At 27.6% G+C, this 13,977-nt stretch overlaps 3 protein-coding genes and 1 long non-coding RNA gene across 5 annotated transcripts; 3 read left to right on the top strand and 1 right to left on the bottom strand.

The window, feature by feature from the left end:
- Positions 1-978: 978 nt before the first annotated feature.
- Positions 979-3,502, top strand: LOC145966251 (uncharacterized). The gene is made up of 2 exons (XM_083090212.1): positions 979-1,154; positions 1,918-3,502. The coding sequence occupies exons 1-2, from the start codon at positions 1,046-1,048 to the stop codon at positions 2,199-2,201; spliced, it is 393 nt and encodes a 130-aa protein (XP_082946338.1). The 5' UTR covers positions 979-1,045; the 3' UTR covers positions 2,202-3,502.
- Positions 3,503-3,637: 135 nt separating this feature from the next.
- On the bottom strand, positions 3,638-4,623 carry LOC145966252 (uncharacterized). Its single transcript, XR_014437001.1, has 4 exons — positions 4,419-4,623; positions 4,325-4,357; positions 4,108-4,246; positions 3,638-4,006 (listed from the first exon to the last, which is right to left on the bottom strand). It is a non-coding gene; the product is annotated as an uncharacterized LOC145966252 (long non-coding RNA).
- Positions 4,624-5,261: 638 nt separating this feature from the next.
- LOC145966678 (pyruvate dehydrogenase phosphatase regulatory subunit, mitochondrial-like) lies at positions 5,262-10,366 on the top strand. 2 transcript variants are annotated; one of them, XM_083090958.1, is made up of 13 exons: positions 5,262-5,542; positions 5,599-5,955; positions 6,160-6,391; positions 6,635-6,898; positions 6,977-7,139; positions 7,269-7,553; positions 7,674-7,976; positions 8,059-8,198; positions 8,389-8,594; positions 8,917-9,058; positions 9,149-9,418; positions 9,687-9,862; positions 9,954-10,366. In XM_083090958.1, the coding sequence occupies exons 1-13, from the start codon at positions 5,433-5,435 to the stop codon at positions 10,210-10,212; spliced, it is 2,907 nt and encodes a 968-aa protein (XP_082947084.1). In that variant the 5' UTR covers positions 5,262-5,432; the 3' UTR covers positions 10,213-10,366. The 2 variants fall into 2 exon arrangements, with proteins under 2 accessions (XP_082947084.1, XP_082947085.1); XM_083090959.1 differs by having other exon boundaries at positions 5,263-5,529.
- An 890-nt stretch (positions 10,367-11,256) lies between these two features.
- On the top strand, positions 11,257-13,724 carry Hlc (putative ATP-dependent RNA helicase DDX56). Its single transcript, XM_083089830.1, has 6 exons — positions 11,257-11,448; positions 11,518-11,961; positions 12,044-12,303; positions 12,584-12,776; positions 12,844-13,148; positions 13,314-13,724. The coding sequence occupies exons 1-6, from the start codon at positions 11,374-11,376 to the stop codon at positions 13,675-13,677; spliced, it is 1,641 nt and encodes a 546-aa protein (XP_082945956.1). The 5' UTR covers positions 11,257-11,373; the 3' UTR covers positions 13,678-13,724.
- Positions 13,725-13,977: the final 253 nt, after the last annotated feature.

Raw genomic sequence — 13,977 nt, 5'->3', positions numbered from 1 at the left:
GTAAATTATTTTTAAATAGATACAAGAATATATATGTATATATATTTCTTGAGAATTACAATATAAATTTTTTAAAATGTGTACAAAAATTATTGTTATTCTTAAAGCAAAAAGTTATTCTTTATCTTATCTCTATTATAAAAGACTTATTAAGTTTACATACAATTAGAAAACATACAATAAAAACATTTTATTTAAACAAGTTATTTAAACATAAACTTTCGCTGATTAATGAAATTTTTATCAAGAATTCTTGTCTTATGTTAAAGTTGTACTTGTATATCTAGATATATGTACTACATATTTAGAAAATAACGACATATTTTAATTTCGTTTAGCTTAATTGAGTTTTTTTAAACAATATCGAATACTGCTAATTTATTCGACATTTAAATACATTCACTTATAAGAAACATCAATGCTTCGAAATTAAACAAAATCATTAAAAAAATATCCTTAATTTTTCAAAAAATATTAACACAATATAGGATTTCTTATCATTTCTCTCTATTATCTCTCATATGTTTATATTATTATAATAATTATCTTATTATATATATATATATATATATATATATATATATATATATACATATATATTAGAAGAGTAAATATTGCGATATGACTTGTCTAATTTGTAACAATTAATATATATGTATATATATATATATATATATATATATATATATATATATATATATACATATATATTAATTGTTACAAATTAGACAAGTCATATCGCGATATTTACTCTTCTAATATATATGTATATATATATATATATATATATATATATATATATATATATATATATATATATATATTAGAAGAGTAAATATCGCGATATGACTTGTCTAATTTGTAACAATTAATATATATGTATATATATATAATATTTTTATAACATTATATAATATATAATTATTTTATTATTATATTATATTATCCGCTTGCATATATTAGATTGATCATCGCGGAATATTTTATCATTCAATGATATGCCATCTTCCCTGCATTAGGAACAGAGACTGCGCTATGTCGCGGGATGCTGGATGATCAATACTATCACACCTTGGACCAAAGATCCGAAACAAGAAAGGACGTATTGTCTAACAGCATCATGGTAACGCATACCTGTGTAACAGGCATCGCCGGTGAGTATATTGTTCGATCTTTGCATTATTTTATACGTATATCTTTTCGATTATTTAAATGTTAGACAGTTATTAAAGGACGAATGATCAATTGCTCGAAACGCACTACCAACCTCTAAACGTTGTTCTGTATAAAACTCTGTAAGGGAACAGTCAAAAAAAATTTATATCACTTGATGATACATATTATAATATAAATATTCAATATTGACACAAATTTTCTTAAGAAAATTGTATAATTTTTATTTAAATTATATTTTTTTTATTTCATTGGAAAAATGTAACTTATATTTAATGTTGTCGAATTAAGACAAATCGAAAGATGGGAAAAAATCTCAAGAAAAGTCTTGATTTTCAATGTTTTATTATATAGCTACAATACATGCACAGAATAAACTTAAAGATTTAATTAAAAAATTAGTCTTTATATATGTGCGTGTGTATGTAAACAAACTTTTTAATTAAATCTTTAAGAGTGTGTATTTATATTTATCATATATGTATAAATAATATTTATATTAAATAATATTTATAATAATATTTAAAGACTTAAAGATTTAGTTAAAAGATTATTATTAAGTTATTTATTAGTTTATTAAAATTATATATTATACATATATAAAAAAATTATATATATAGTTTTAATATATTAATAAATTAATAAACTAATTTTTTAATTAAATCTTTAATCAATTATTATGTGCTCGTTTAAACAAGAACGGTTTGTCTTCGTGCAATGATATCATATTCGCATAAATTACAGATCTACCAACTGACGAATCGATCGAAGAAATTGCCGAATCAGTGGACGAATTGCGAGAGAAGCTCGCCAATATGAAAAAGCTCATGGAAGAGCGAAAGGGCACGACACTGGGAGAAATTAGTGCCCGAAAAAGAAAAGAAACTTCCGACATAATAGACGGCAATTTTTTGTCCTGGATTTTCGGATCGGTCCTCTTAGTAATTTTGAGCGTGAGCTTTTATGCCTTCTATAATCTTTATCACGCAGTGCTGAAGAAATTTCCGTCCCATCATACGGAATTATAAAAAGATGTACGAAAAAATGGGAAGAAATTCAAAATTGGAATTTTCGTATAAACATTCTATTAAAAATTCAAAAAGCGGCCTCTTTTAATTTCTTCTTTAATGTTAGAAAACATAAAATACGGACAATTCCAAAAACAACAAATTTTTTTCACTAATATACAAATTTTTCAATCGATTAATAATAGATTTTTTTCATGAAAATTGTCAGAGAATAATTAACGATTGAAAAAGCTAGCGAATTAAAATTAATAAAAGGAAATAGATGACAATGTATATTCAATTAATTTTACGGTTTACTTAATATAAGTTTAATTTAAAGCTTAATTATAAAAAATATATAATACGTAGGGATTTTTTAATTCTTTACAAAAATATATAAAAAATTAAAAAAATATGATAAATTTTTTTTCGATATTTTTTTGAAGAATAATTATCGATCAATCAAAAAAGCTTTATTAAAAATTAATAAAAAATATTTGATGGTTAAATGAGAAATATATCAGGTATTATTTAATTATTGATTATTGAATTTTAGGAACAATATCGCAAATTTAATTCAAATTAATATGTTAATAATATGCTTTGTCAGTGTGTGAATGAAATTCGTGAAATTTAATTTACAAATTGAAAACAATTAAAAGATGTTGTGACGAACAGTATATTTCTGGGAAATAAAATGTGATGTAAATTTTAGACAGAGAAGAGATATTTATTTTATCTATTTAGATAGATAGAATTTGTGGTGATAAAAGATCCGACAAATTTTTTTTAGTATTTCAAATTAAGTGCCTTAAAAAATTTATGAATTAAATGTTCTGCTATGTGTTATAATGTTATAATGTTCATTATATATGTATATGTACATGTATAAACAAATTTAGTTAGTCAGTCACTAATTTGAAACTTCTATTAAATTTGAAATAAATCAGATATATATTATCTCAAGTATCAACATAAAAAATACTTAATATATTATTGAATTAAATTTGAAAAAGAAACAATTCTCACTTTTATGTTATATAATTAATTGCTATTGTCTCACTAGTGCGACAAGTTGAATGATAAGTTTTTTCTACTGATAAGTTCTTTTTCTACTAAATGTCGCTATATATATATACATGTAATGTGAAAAATTAAAACGAATATTTTATTTCATAGTTTTAGAAATATATAATATAATATAATATAATATAATATAATATATTATATATAATTCATATGTATCAAATTGTTGTATTTTTTTTTGCTCAAATCAGTGACTGAAATAAATACAATGTTATATTTACGAATAAACTGTTAAAAAGGAGATTCATTAGCGATAATAGACAGAATAGTATTATTTTTTTGTTCTCTACGTTTTTATAGCAAAATTGAGCATTTTATGATAATTCTGCTTTATTAAAAAAATGGAATAAATTTTATATATATTAAGTAATATTTTTCATTCACATTTTTACATTAAACAAAATACTCAGCAAACAAGATCAGCAGTAATTAGCAATAATTTATACGTTTTGTAAAATCAACTATTTCAAGCAATAGTTGAATATTTTGTCTTTAAGTTCTTTTCGTCTGGAAATATGACTCCTTGCAATATTTTTATCTCTTGGTACATTATTTTATTTTATTCAAAGCGCAAACATTCGTTAGTTTAATTATATTTATTCAACATTTAAACCTCAATTTCCGTTTTACGCAAACATCTTTCTTCAATTCTATTATTATATTGAATCGAATTTCGATAGAAGTCTCGTCTTCAATAAAACGTATTCTACATTTTTTATTTAATTTCAGGATCATTGAAGCTGAATTTATAAAATTTAATTGCATCAATTCGAATACCAATAAAAAAATACATTTATGTGTGCGATTTAGAAAAAAGTTGACTTCTTTTGTATTTCTATACCTATTAATTCCTATTTTGAAGATAGAAGTGTGCAAATGCTTTTTCTATCTCTTTATAATGCACATATATATGTTCGATATATATATTATTTATTTCTGATTTTCGAAGGTACTGTTGATATTACTTTTGTGGATAAAATCTAGAGAAAAGAAAACGGTTTATATGCATATAATTTCCTATAAAGAGTTTAATATAAAAGTTGCAATTTTTTACTCACACGTTCCTTTAATTCCATCATTCCAGTATTATGCTGAAATAATCATATAATTGGAAATTGATTTTAGATAAAATAAAGAATAATATTTTCTCACCAAAAGTATCAGGAATGCCATAATGCATAATTCGACGAAAATAAAAATCCATAATATCTTTAAGTCTATTGTCCACATTTTATAGCAAAAACAGAATAGTAGAAACCGTATATTATTAATAATTTACATGAATTTTGTTTCTACTATTAATTTTGTAGTGTAATTGATGAGTGATATTAACTTAAATCAATTTGAATATCGTCACTGTTTTATGACGATCTATCGAGAAATATCGCGATATATTGAAAAAATAACAAAATATACATCACGCTAATTTCAATTTCTCATTTCGAAACATGGAAGAAGCGAAAAAAATCCTTATTCTCTTGATATAAAATCTTTATTTAAAAAATAATTTAAATCTAGTTTAATCTGATAAAAATCTGATTTAAATTCCAATTAGAGCGCGATTCTTAATAAGTGCGTAATTATATCAATATTTATGTTTATTTCAATAAAAAAAATTATTTATATTATTACTTATAATAATATGATAGGTACAATAATTTGATATTTTTTATAAAGGGCGAAATTATTATTTATGATAATAACATGTTATATACATAAATAATTATATTATAAAATTATATAACGTTTTCGAGAAGTTAGGTCGATATTATATTTGTCGTACGACAAATTTTTTAAGCACATTGATTGGCTGCGGGATAATAATTTTTTGAATCTTTAGAAACTTTTTATCTCGCAGCCAATCAATATGCTTAAAAAATTTGTCGTACGACAAAAATGTAATATTAGCCTTATTATATATATTATGGCCGTGTTCCGAAATTGCTGCCAGTTTACTGCCAGCACTGAAAATATATAATATACGTAACGTGCACTATAGAATTTGCAGTACTGGCAGTAATTTCGGAACACGGCCTATATAATCTCCGAGAATAACGCTATATTTCAAAAATATACATTCCGGAATAATTGTTATAGATATGAAGAATATTTGTATATTATAAAAACCTGTATATTATAAAAAATAGAACAATTTTTTTACATCAGATGAGAGCGTATTTCCATTTCAAAATCGTCAAAGTCTTTCTTCAGATTGCGCGAATTTTATTTATAAAAAAGCAAGATTTAGGTATCTTGCTGACAGGTAGGGATGCAAAGTAAGTGTCGCATTTCCTGAATTTATTAATGGATTGAAAACATGTTTTTCCAATAGCAACGGCAGTCGCGCAAAACTTTGCGCCGCTGCAAGTCGTTCTCGTCGGTGTTTAATGCTGAGGCAAGCCTTTTCGAGATGCGTATGTTTGTCACTCGAGAGGAAGAGCACGAGGGGTTCTAACGGTGCGCGATTCATAACCTGCAGAGATGAGACTTCCCGGCGATACTCAGCAGACGCTGAACGCAAACTGTCATTTCTGTCATCCGGCGAGAAGGGTTATTCATCCGAAAGCTTTCCGCGCTTACCGTCCCAATCGCAGATCGTCATCGCCGGTGCAGGGACGGTCGCCAATTCGGTTGCCTATCACTTGGTACTGAACGGATGGAACGATGTCCTCGTCCTGGAGCAAAATACGTAAAAATTCCTCTAATTTATAACTTGTTCTATCTCATTGTCAGACTTTCTAGCTTACAATTATGTATCTCTTAGCTTTGAATATTGCATATCTAACAATAATAGAAAATTTATATATATATATATAGCAATTAATACATATTTACAATTAGTGAAACAATAGATTCGTTAAATTGATTAAGTAAATATTCTCTGTGATTCTAGAATTGGCAGTGGATCCTCACACTTTGGTTCTGGTACAATCGGGCTCTTTAAACCAATCTCTCGCAGAAACCTGATTACATACAGCATCAAATTATATCAGCGATTGCAAGATATGGGCTATGATATAGGATTGAGACAGTGTGGTAGTATAAATTTGGCGCAGTCCAAGGATAGGATGGTAGCTCTTAAGAGAAGAATGGCCTACAACATACCCACTGGATTGCATTGTGAAGTACATAATTCATTTTTTATAATTTATCATGATACAAGCATATGACATGCATATAATATTGATTTAACATAACTGTACTGGTTACTTAAATCAACTGAAGATTATAATAGCTGTGAAGAATTATTGTGAGGAGAAATTATATATATTTCTAATATATATTTTATAATAATTATAATTAGTCATAATCAATAACATCAAATTGTTTTATTATAAGTCAAAAATACAATTATTAATACATTATAGATTTTGGGCAAGGAAGAATTGAAAAGATTACATCCGTACTTATGTGTTGACGATCTGGAAGGAGCAATTTTTGTACCGGAAGATGCTGTTGCTAATCTAAGTGCAATTTGTGAAGTCTTAGCAAAACTGGCAAAACAAGGAGGAGCACGATATATTGAACACTGTCATATAGAAGAAGTAAAGACTGAGAAAGGAGCTGTTAAATATGTCAAAACTGAACATGGTACTGTTTCTTGTGAATATTTCATTAATTGTGCTGGGATGGTAAATATATTTTTGTATTAGTTTGAAATATCCAATAATAATACTCATAATTAATCTATCTGTTTGTTAATATTTTAGTGGGCTCGTGAATTAGGATTAAGATGCACACCACCTGTCAGAATTCCTGCATATCCTGCGGAACATTTATATGCAGTTATACCGCCTTTGTCATCAAGAATCGATACATCTTTGCCATATGTACGAGATTTTGACTCATATTTATACATGAGAGAATGGCAAGGTACATATCTCTTCTCTTATATCTTTTACACTGTATTAAACATTATTGATGGATAAAAAAGCATATGTTACATTTAGAACTGCATATATTATTGATAATAATAAAATTGTTCATAATAATGATATATAGGTGGACTTTTACTTGGTTGGTTTGAACCTAATGCAAAACATGCATTTGGAAGCGGTAACGTTCCTTCAAAAAATTGGATGGAACATGTGAAAAGTGACCCAGCTCATTGGCAACCACTATGGGACAAAGTTATACATAGATTACCAATTTTAAAAGAAGTAGAACATCCAAATGTATATAATTGTCCTGACAATTTTACTCCAGATAGTAGATGGATATTAGGAGAAAGTCCTGAAGTAAAAAATTATTTTGTCGCTGTTGGAATGAATGGCAATTCATTGCAAGGTACTTTTTGAATATGTCTCTAATTTTTAAAAAATTTTTTTTATTATACATTTTTATTATATATAAAATTATTTATTATATAAAAAACTTGATATTTTTAGCTATATATTTTTTCAAAAGGTGCTGGTGGAATTGGTAAAGAAATTGCTGAGTCTATAATAAATGGTGAATCCACACAAGAAGTACTTGCATTCAATGTACAAAGGTTTCTAGATTTGCACAATAATAAACAATATCTACAGCAGAGAATGAAGGAAGTAGTCGGTCGAAATTATGCTATACTATATCCTCTTCAATCAGAATACAAATATGCTCGTAAATTACGTTGTTCACCTTTGTATTCTGTTTTGGAGGAACGTGGCGCAGTTTTTGGTATAAAAATGGCCTATGAACGTCCACTTTATTTTGATTCAACTTATAAACGTAAGTTTTTTTAACAATAAAATTTTTTTAATATGGCTATTATTTATGTTTGACATTTAGAAGTATTATATAAATTTAAAAGGAGGACAGAAAAAGCCGATTATGCCGAAAGGAAGTTTCTATAAACCAAAATTCTTTGATTTTATAAAGGAAGAGTTTCAAGCATGTAGAGAAGGAGTTGGGATAATAGATATGAGTTCATTTTCAAAGATTGAAATAAAAGTAAGTGAATGATGTAATTATAAAATGGCAAAGTTAGAAATTCTTTACGAATTTTTCTGTATAAGTCACATTGTTCAAATTTCAATTATGAGAAAAATTTATTCTCTATCTAAAATTTGATCAAAGATGTGTAGTTTCTAGTTTCACTGATTCAAGTATGTCCTCATTCTAATAATTGATTTAATTATAGTCCAGTCATGAAGAGGTAGTAGAGTATCTACAACAATTATGTTCTAATGATGCTAATATACCAGTAGGCGGAATAGTTCATACTGGAATGCAAAATGAGAAAGGTGGTTATGAAAATGATTGTATATTAGTGCGACAGAGTGAAAATAGTTATTTCATGGTCTCACCGACATTACAGCAGACACGTATTTATCAATGGATGTCTAGGTAGATAATATTCTGCTTCTGATTATAATCTCAAATGAAAAAACATACATAAATTCGAGATCAAATAAAAATTCAGTTTTGTGTACTAGTAAAAAAAATTATCAGTATAGAAATATATATTTTGAGAAATTAAAAAAAATTTTCACTATAAGAATTAAATTTATTATTTCGATTTCTCAAATTAGTATCCATTTGATTAAGCATTGTATTGTTATTAATGTAATTATTATAATCTATTAATTGTTAATTATTTTATTAATTGTTTTATTAATTATATTTTATTAATTATTAATATAATTAATCATTTTATCCAATAAAATAGACATTTGCCGGCAGATCATTTAGTAGGTCTTAATGATGTCACTTCAAAATACACAGTAATCAATATAGTAGGTCCCAAAGCTACTGAACTGCTTTCTGAATTATCCAACTCTGACATCAATCTTTCACCCTTCACTTACAAGGTTGGATCATTTTCTAATTATTGCTGGTAATGTTTTTTTTTACTTCTTTTATATAGATATTTTAAATTAATTATGTTTTTGAAATTGTAGACAGTAAACATCGCATATGCTTCAGATGTTATGGTAATGGCATTCACACATACGGGCGAATCTGGCTATTGTTTGTACATACCTTCGGAATATGCGCTACATGTTTATTCAACATTAATGGCTATAGGAAAGGATTATGGTGCAAGAGATGTTGGCGTTCTTACACAACGTTTTATGAGGATAGAGAAATTTATTCCATTCTGGGCTGAAGAATTGACACCATATGTGACACCATACGAAGCTGGAAATGGCTACAGAGTAAAATTGAATGTTAATATCACAATAGTATATTTATTTTCTTATATTTATTTTCTGTACATTTATACATTTGAGGTAAAAAATGAATGCTTTTATTTTAATAGAGCATAATCGTTTCTTCGTTTTTATATTACAAAAAATTAAAAATAGAAAATTGCAAAAAAGATTAAAATATAGGAATAATATAGTTATACTAAAATAAATTCAAGACAGCAGAATTAGAATAAAATAGCTTAAAGAGAATTTAATATTAAACATATTTCATAATTATGCTGTGCAGAAACAAAACTATTTTATTGGAAAATCTGCTTTACAACGTCAAAAGACGAAGGGAGTGACAAAACGATTAGTTTTATTTGTACTCAATGGTATGGATTTGAATAAAGATGTATGGGCATGGGGTGGTGAACCATTATATCGAAATGATGAATTTGTTGGTACAGTTACATCAGCTGGGTAAATATCGATTTTTCGAGATATTGTATTATTATATTATCACTTACTTATTTTACATTAGCACATCGTTATGTTACTACTATTCTTTCAGCTATGGTTTTGTAACAGAGAAACTGATTTGCCTTGGATTTATTAGTCTCCCTAGAACAAGACATGAGCAAGAGATACATGTTATTACCACAGACTTTATAATGGATCCAACAGCTCGTTATGAAATTGATATTGCTGGCACTAGATTTCCTGCTAAACCACATATCCATCCATTACCTATACCAATATTAAGTAGCAAGTCAAACCAAAAGTATATTCCTACTCCAGTTATCTCATATCAAAGTGATGTTTTATGTTAGAAATAATACTCTAGTCATTTTTGTATAATTTCCATCTGTCTGGAATTTATGAAACAAAAATGTCTAAATATCTGTAGTTCCTATGTGATAAATTATAATTCTTCTTTATATATTTAAAAAATATAATTATGAAATTAAAATATTAATATTCTAATTATGTGGCGCTCCTCTCATATTAGTTAATCTCCGATTTTCTATTATAGCATTTTATAGCATCTTTCTCTTTTTTTATTTGCTACTTTTTCATTTGTGATTCACAGACTTCTATATATACATATTATACATATTTTTTATATATTTATAATATATATTATTAATATACATATAATTATATATACAGAGTATATGTATATATAAATATATAAAATAATTTAATTTATGATATTGTCTAAAATAATTATTTTATTTTTTTATTTTGTCTAAATGTAAATATCTATATAATTTGTATTAATATCTTTTAAAGATTATTATATATGCAACATATATATATATATATATATATATAATATACAAGGTGAAAAAGGGGAGTGGAACATAGTAATATTTAGTATGTTTTTGAATGGCATTGTCGAAGTCACGTAAAGATCACTTTAAAATTTTTAAATGGAACCCCCATTTTTTATTAGGATAGGTTTTCACTTGCCGTCCATTTTTAGATGGTTGGAATCTTTATTTTTAATCACGTGATGTCTTTTAACGCTGGAAAATGAGCGTCGAGCGTCAAGTGAAAATCCACCTTTAGTTCTGATCACACCGTTGTAATTCGGAACGAATTTCTCACGTATATGGCTGCGTTCAGCAGGAAAAGCTGTTTTGCAACTGTTGTAAAATTCGTGAATCTGATTGGTCTATGCTCTTAGATTCAGTCAAAATTAAGAGCATACACCAATCAGACTCATGAATTTTACAACAGTTGCAAAGCAGCTTTTTCTGCTGAACGCAGCCTATGGGCCTGTTCTTTTTAGCTGCACTGCTGCACTAGTGCAATTAGTTAGAGTGAAAGAAAGTATGTTTGTCTCTTTCTAACTTATTGCACTAGTGCAGCAGTGCAGCTAAAAAGAACAGACCCAATGTCACGTGGTGAAGAGAATAAAGCTGTATTTGCAGGTTAAGTTTAAAATAAAATAGTTTGTGATTGAAAAACAATAAACCTGTTCAGATATGGAATTAGGCGAAGAAGACGAAGTAAAATCAAAAAACTTCCACGAATTAGAATTAGATGACAGGCTGTTGAAGGTAATTTGAATAATTCAAAAAGTAATTTGAAAAATGTACAAGGAATACATATATAAAATAATTTTTTAGGCTATTGCAAAACTGGGATGGAACGAGCCTACATTAATACAAGAAAAAGCAATACCTCTGATCCTTGAAGGGAAAGATGTCTTAATTAGAGCACGCACAGGTTCCGGCAAAACTGCTGCATTTGCAATACCACTTATCCAGAAAATATTAGTAAATAAGCGAATGCAAAAGAAACAGCAGATTAAGGGCTTGATTGTTACACCTAGCAAGGAACTGTGCAAGCAAATTTACGATGTCATCATGTGCCTGACTACAAAATGCTATAGAGAAGTTCGAGTAATTGACATTAGTCCACAAACAGATTTGAATGCACAGAAACCGCTACTCAATGAAATGCCAGATATTATTGTAGTTACACCAAGTCGGTTATTGCAACATCTAAAAGTAGGAAATATGATGCTGAAACATAGCTTAGAAACATTAATAATCGATGAAGCTGATCTGGTACATACTTATTTTAGAGATAATATTGTAAATTTTTCTATTATATATGTAGAATCATTTAATGATGATTAAATTATTTCAGCTCTTTTCATTTGGATATGAAAATGAAATTAAAGCTGTATTAACTTACTTACCAACAGCATATCAAGCAATTTTAGCATCTGCTACATTATCTGAGGATGTCCAAGCCTTGAAAAGATTAGTTCTACATAATCCTGCAATTTTAAAATTAGAGGAGCCACCTTTGGCTCCACCAACACAATTAGCTCATTATACTTTAGCTGCAGAGGAAACTGACAAAGCTGCCATTTTATATGCTTTGCTAAAATTACATTTAATTAGGTGATATATCTTAAACAAGTATTTTTAAAATTGTTTATATTTTTGATAATTTTAAGATGTTATTCCTATTACCTTTTTGCCACTTATACTTTTGTGATCAATTATTTGATACTTATACCTAAGATGCTTTCTCTCATTTATTATTTTTAAATCTTTCACATACTTAGATATTTCAAAAATGTGAGCGATAAAAAAGATGAAGTTTTAAACAATATTTTATAATTTTTCCTAATAGAAAATGATATTTTTCAATTATTAATAAATTATTTCTTATTATCAGGGGCAAAACCATAATCTTTGTAAATACAGTTGATAGATGTTATAAATTGAAATTGTTCCTGGAACAATTTGGTATTCCCACTTGTATCTTAAATTCCGAATTACCAGCGACTTCAAGGTGTAGAGCGGTCACACAATTCAACAGTGGCACTTATGACATCATAATAGCATCAGATGAGAAGGCATTAGAAGAGGTAAAAAAATATATATGTCATAATAAAAGATATATATTATATATAATATTATTTTCATTTTTTACAGCCACATATAATAAAAACAAAAAAAGATAAGCGAAAAAAGGACAAAGAATCGGGTGTAGCGCGCGGTATCGATTTTCAATTTGTATCCAATGTAATCAATTTTGACTTTCCATTGGATATAAACTCTTACATACACAGAGCAGGACGTACCGCTCGCGGGAAAAATCAAGGAACTGCCCTTAGTTTTGTAGCGATCAGAGAAAGACCACTGATGGAGAAGGTAGAAGAGCATTTAAAGAGCACTTACAATTGCGAAAATCTATTTAAGACTTATCAATTTAAATTAGAAGAAGTGGAAGGCTTTCGGTACGTACTGTCTAATTTTTCTGTTTATAACACGTCGTTATTGAATTGTGAAACAGTATAAACATACTTTTACCCTTAATGTTATCTGTACCATTTTTTTTCTCTCATATAACATTATTTTTTTTTTACCATAAATTTGTTTCATTTGTGAAATTGTAATTTTAGTTATCGTGCTAAAGATGGTTGGAAAGCTGTTACAAGAATTGCTGTGCGAGAGGCACGATTAAAAGAAATTAGACAGGAAGTTATAAATTGCGAAAAGTTGAAAAGTTACTTCGAGGACAATCCGCGAGATCTGCAGTCGTTGCGGCAAGATAAGGCGTTGCATACTGTGAAACTGCAGCCACATTTAAAAGATGTACCTGAATATATAATACCATCAACTTTAAAAGGTATCATGGGAATAGGAAAAAGAAAAAGAAAATTTGATAGGAATGCTGCATCATCGGGAGCAACGGCTGTCAAATCGAGACATCAGGCTCGTGCATCAAATCCGTTGATAAGTTTAGAGATACCAACAAAAAAATAATTTTTTATAAATTAATTCATGTACTTTATAAATATCTGTTAAGATTATGGTGTACTTGTGTATAGTCATGCTTACAAAAATTCTAAGTGTAATATCCTCCTGTCTTGCAGTACTAGCTTACTGAATTTAATCCTATAGAAAATGAATCGAGTTCAATTTTGCATTTTATGGAGAGGATATTTAAGTCGTATATAATTAAATTTCATAAAAGCATATAAAATGATCTAAAAAAGGGAGAATGAATTTGTGGTCATTGAATATTGCGCATGCGCATTAAAATTTTTCAAATCTAAAGCGCAT

The sequence above is a fragment of the Camponotus vicinus genome, unplaced genomic scaffold (assembly GCF_025532165.1).
Source record: "Camponotus vicinus isolate PSW18456_S1 unplaced genomic scaffold, iyCamVici1.0 SCAF_2, whole genome shotgun sequence".
NCBI lineage: Eukaryota > Metazoa > Arthropoda > Insecta > Hymenoptera > Formicidae > Camponotus > Camponotus vicinus.
Note: the sequence above shows the minus strand (reverse complement) of the source record. Positions and strands in the feature narration are given on the sequence as shown.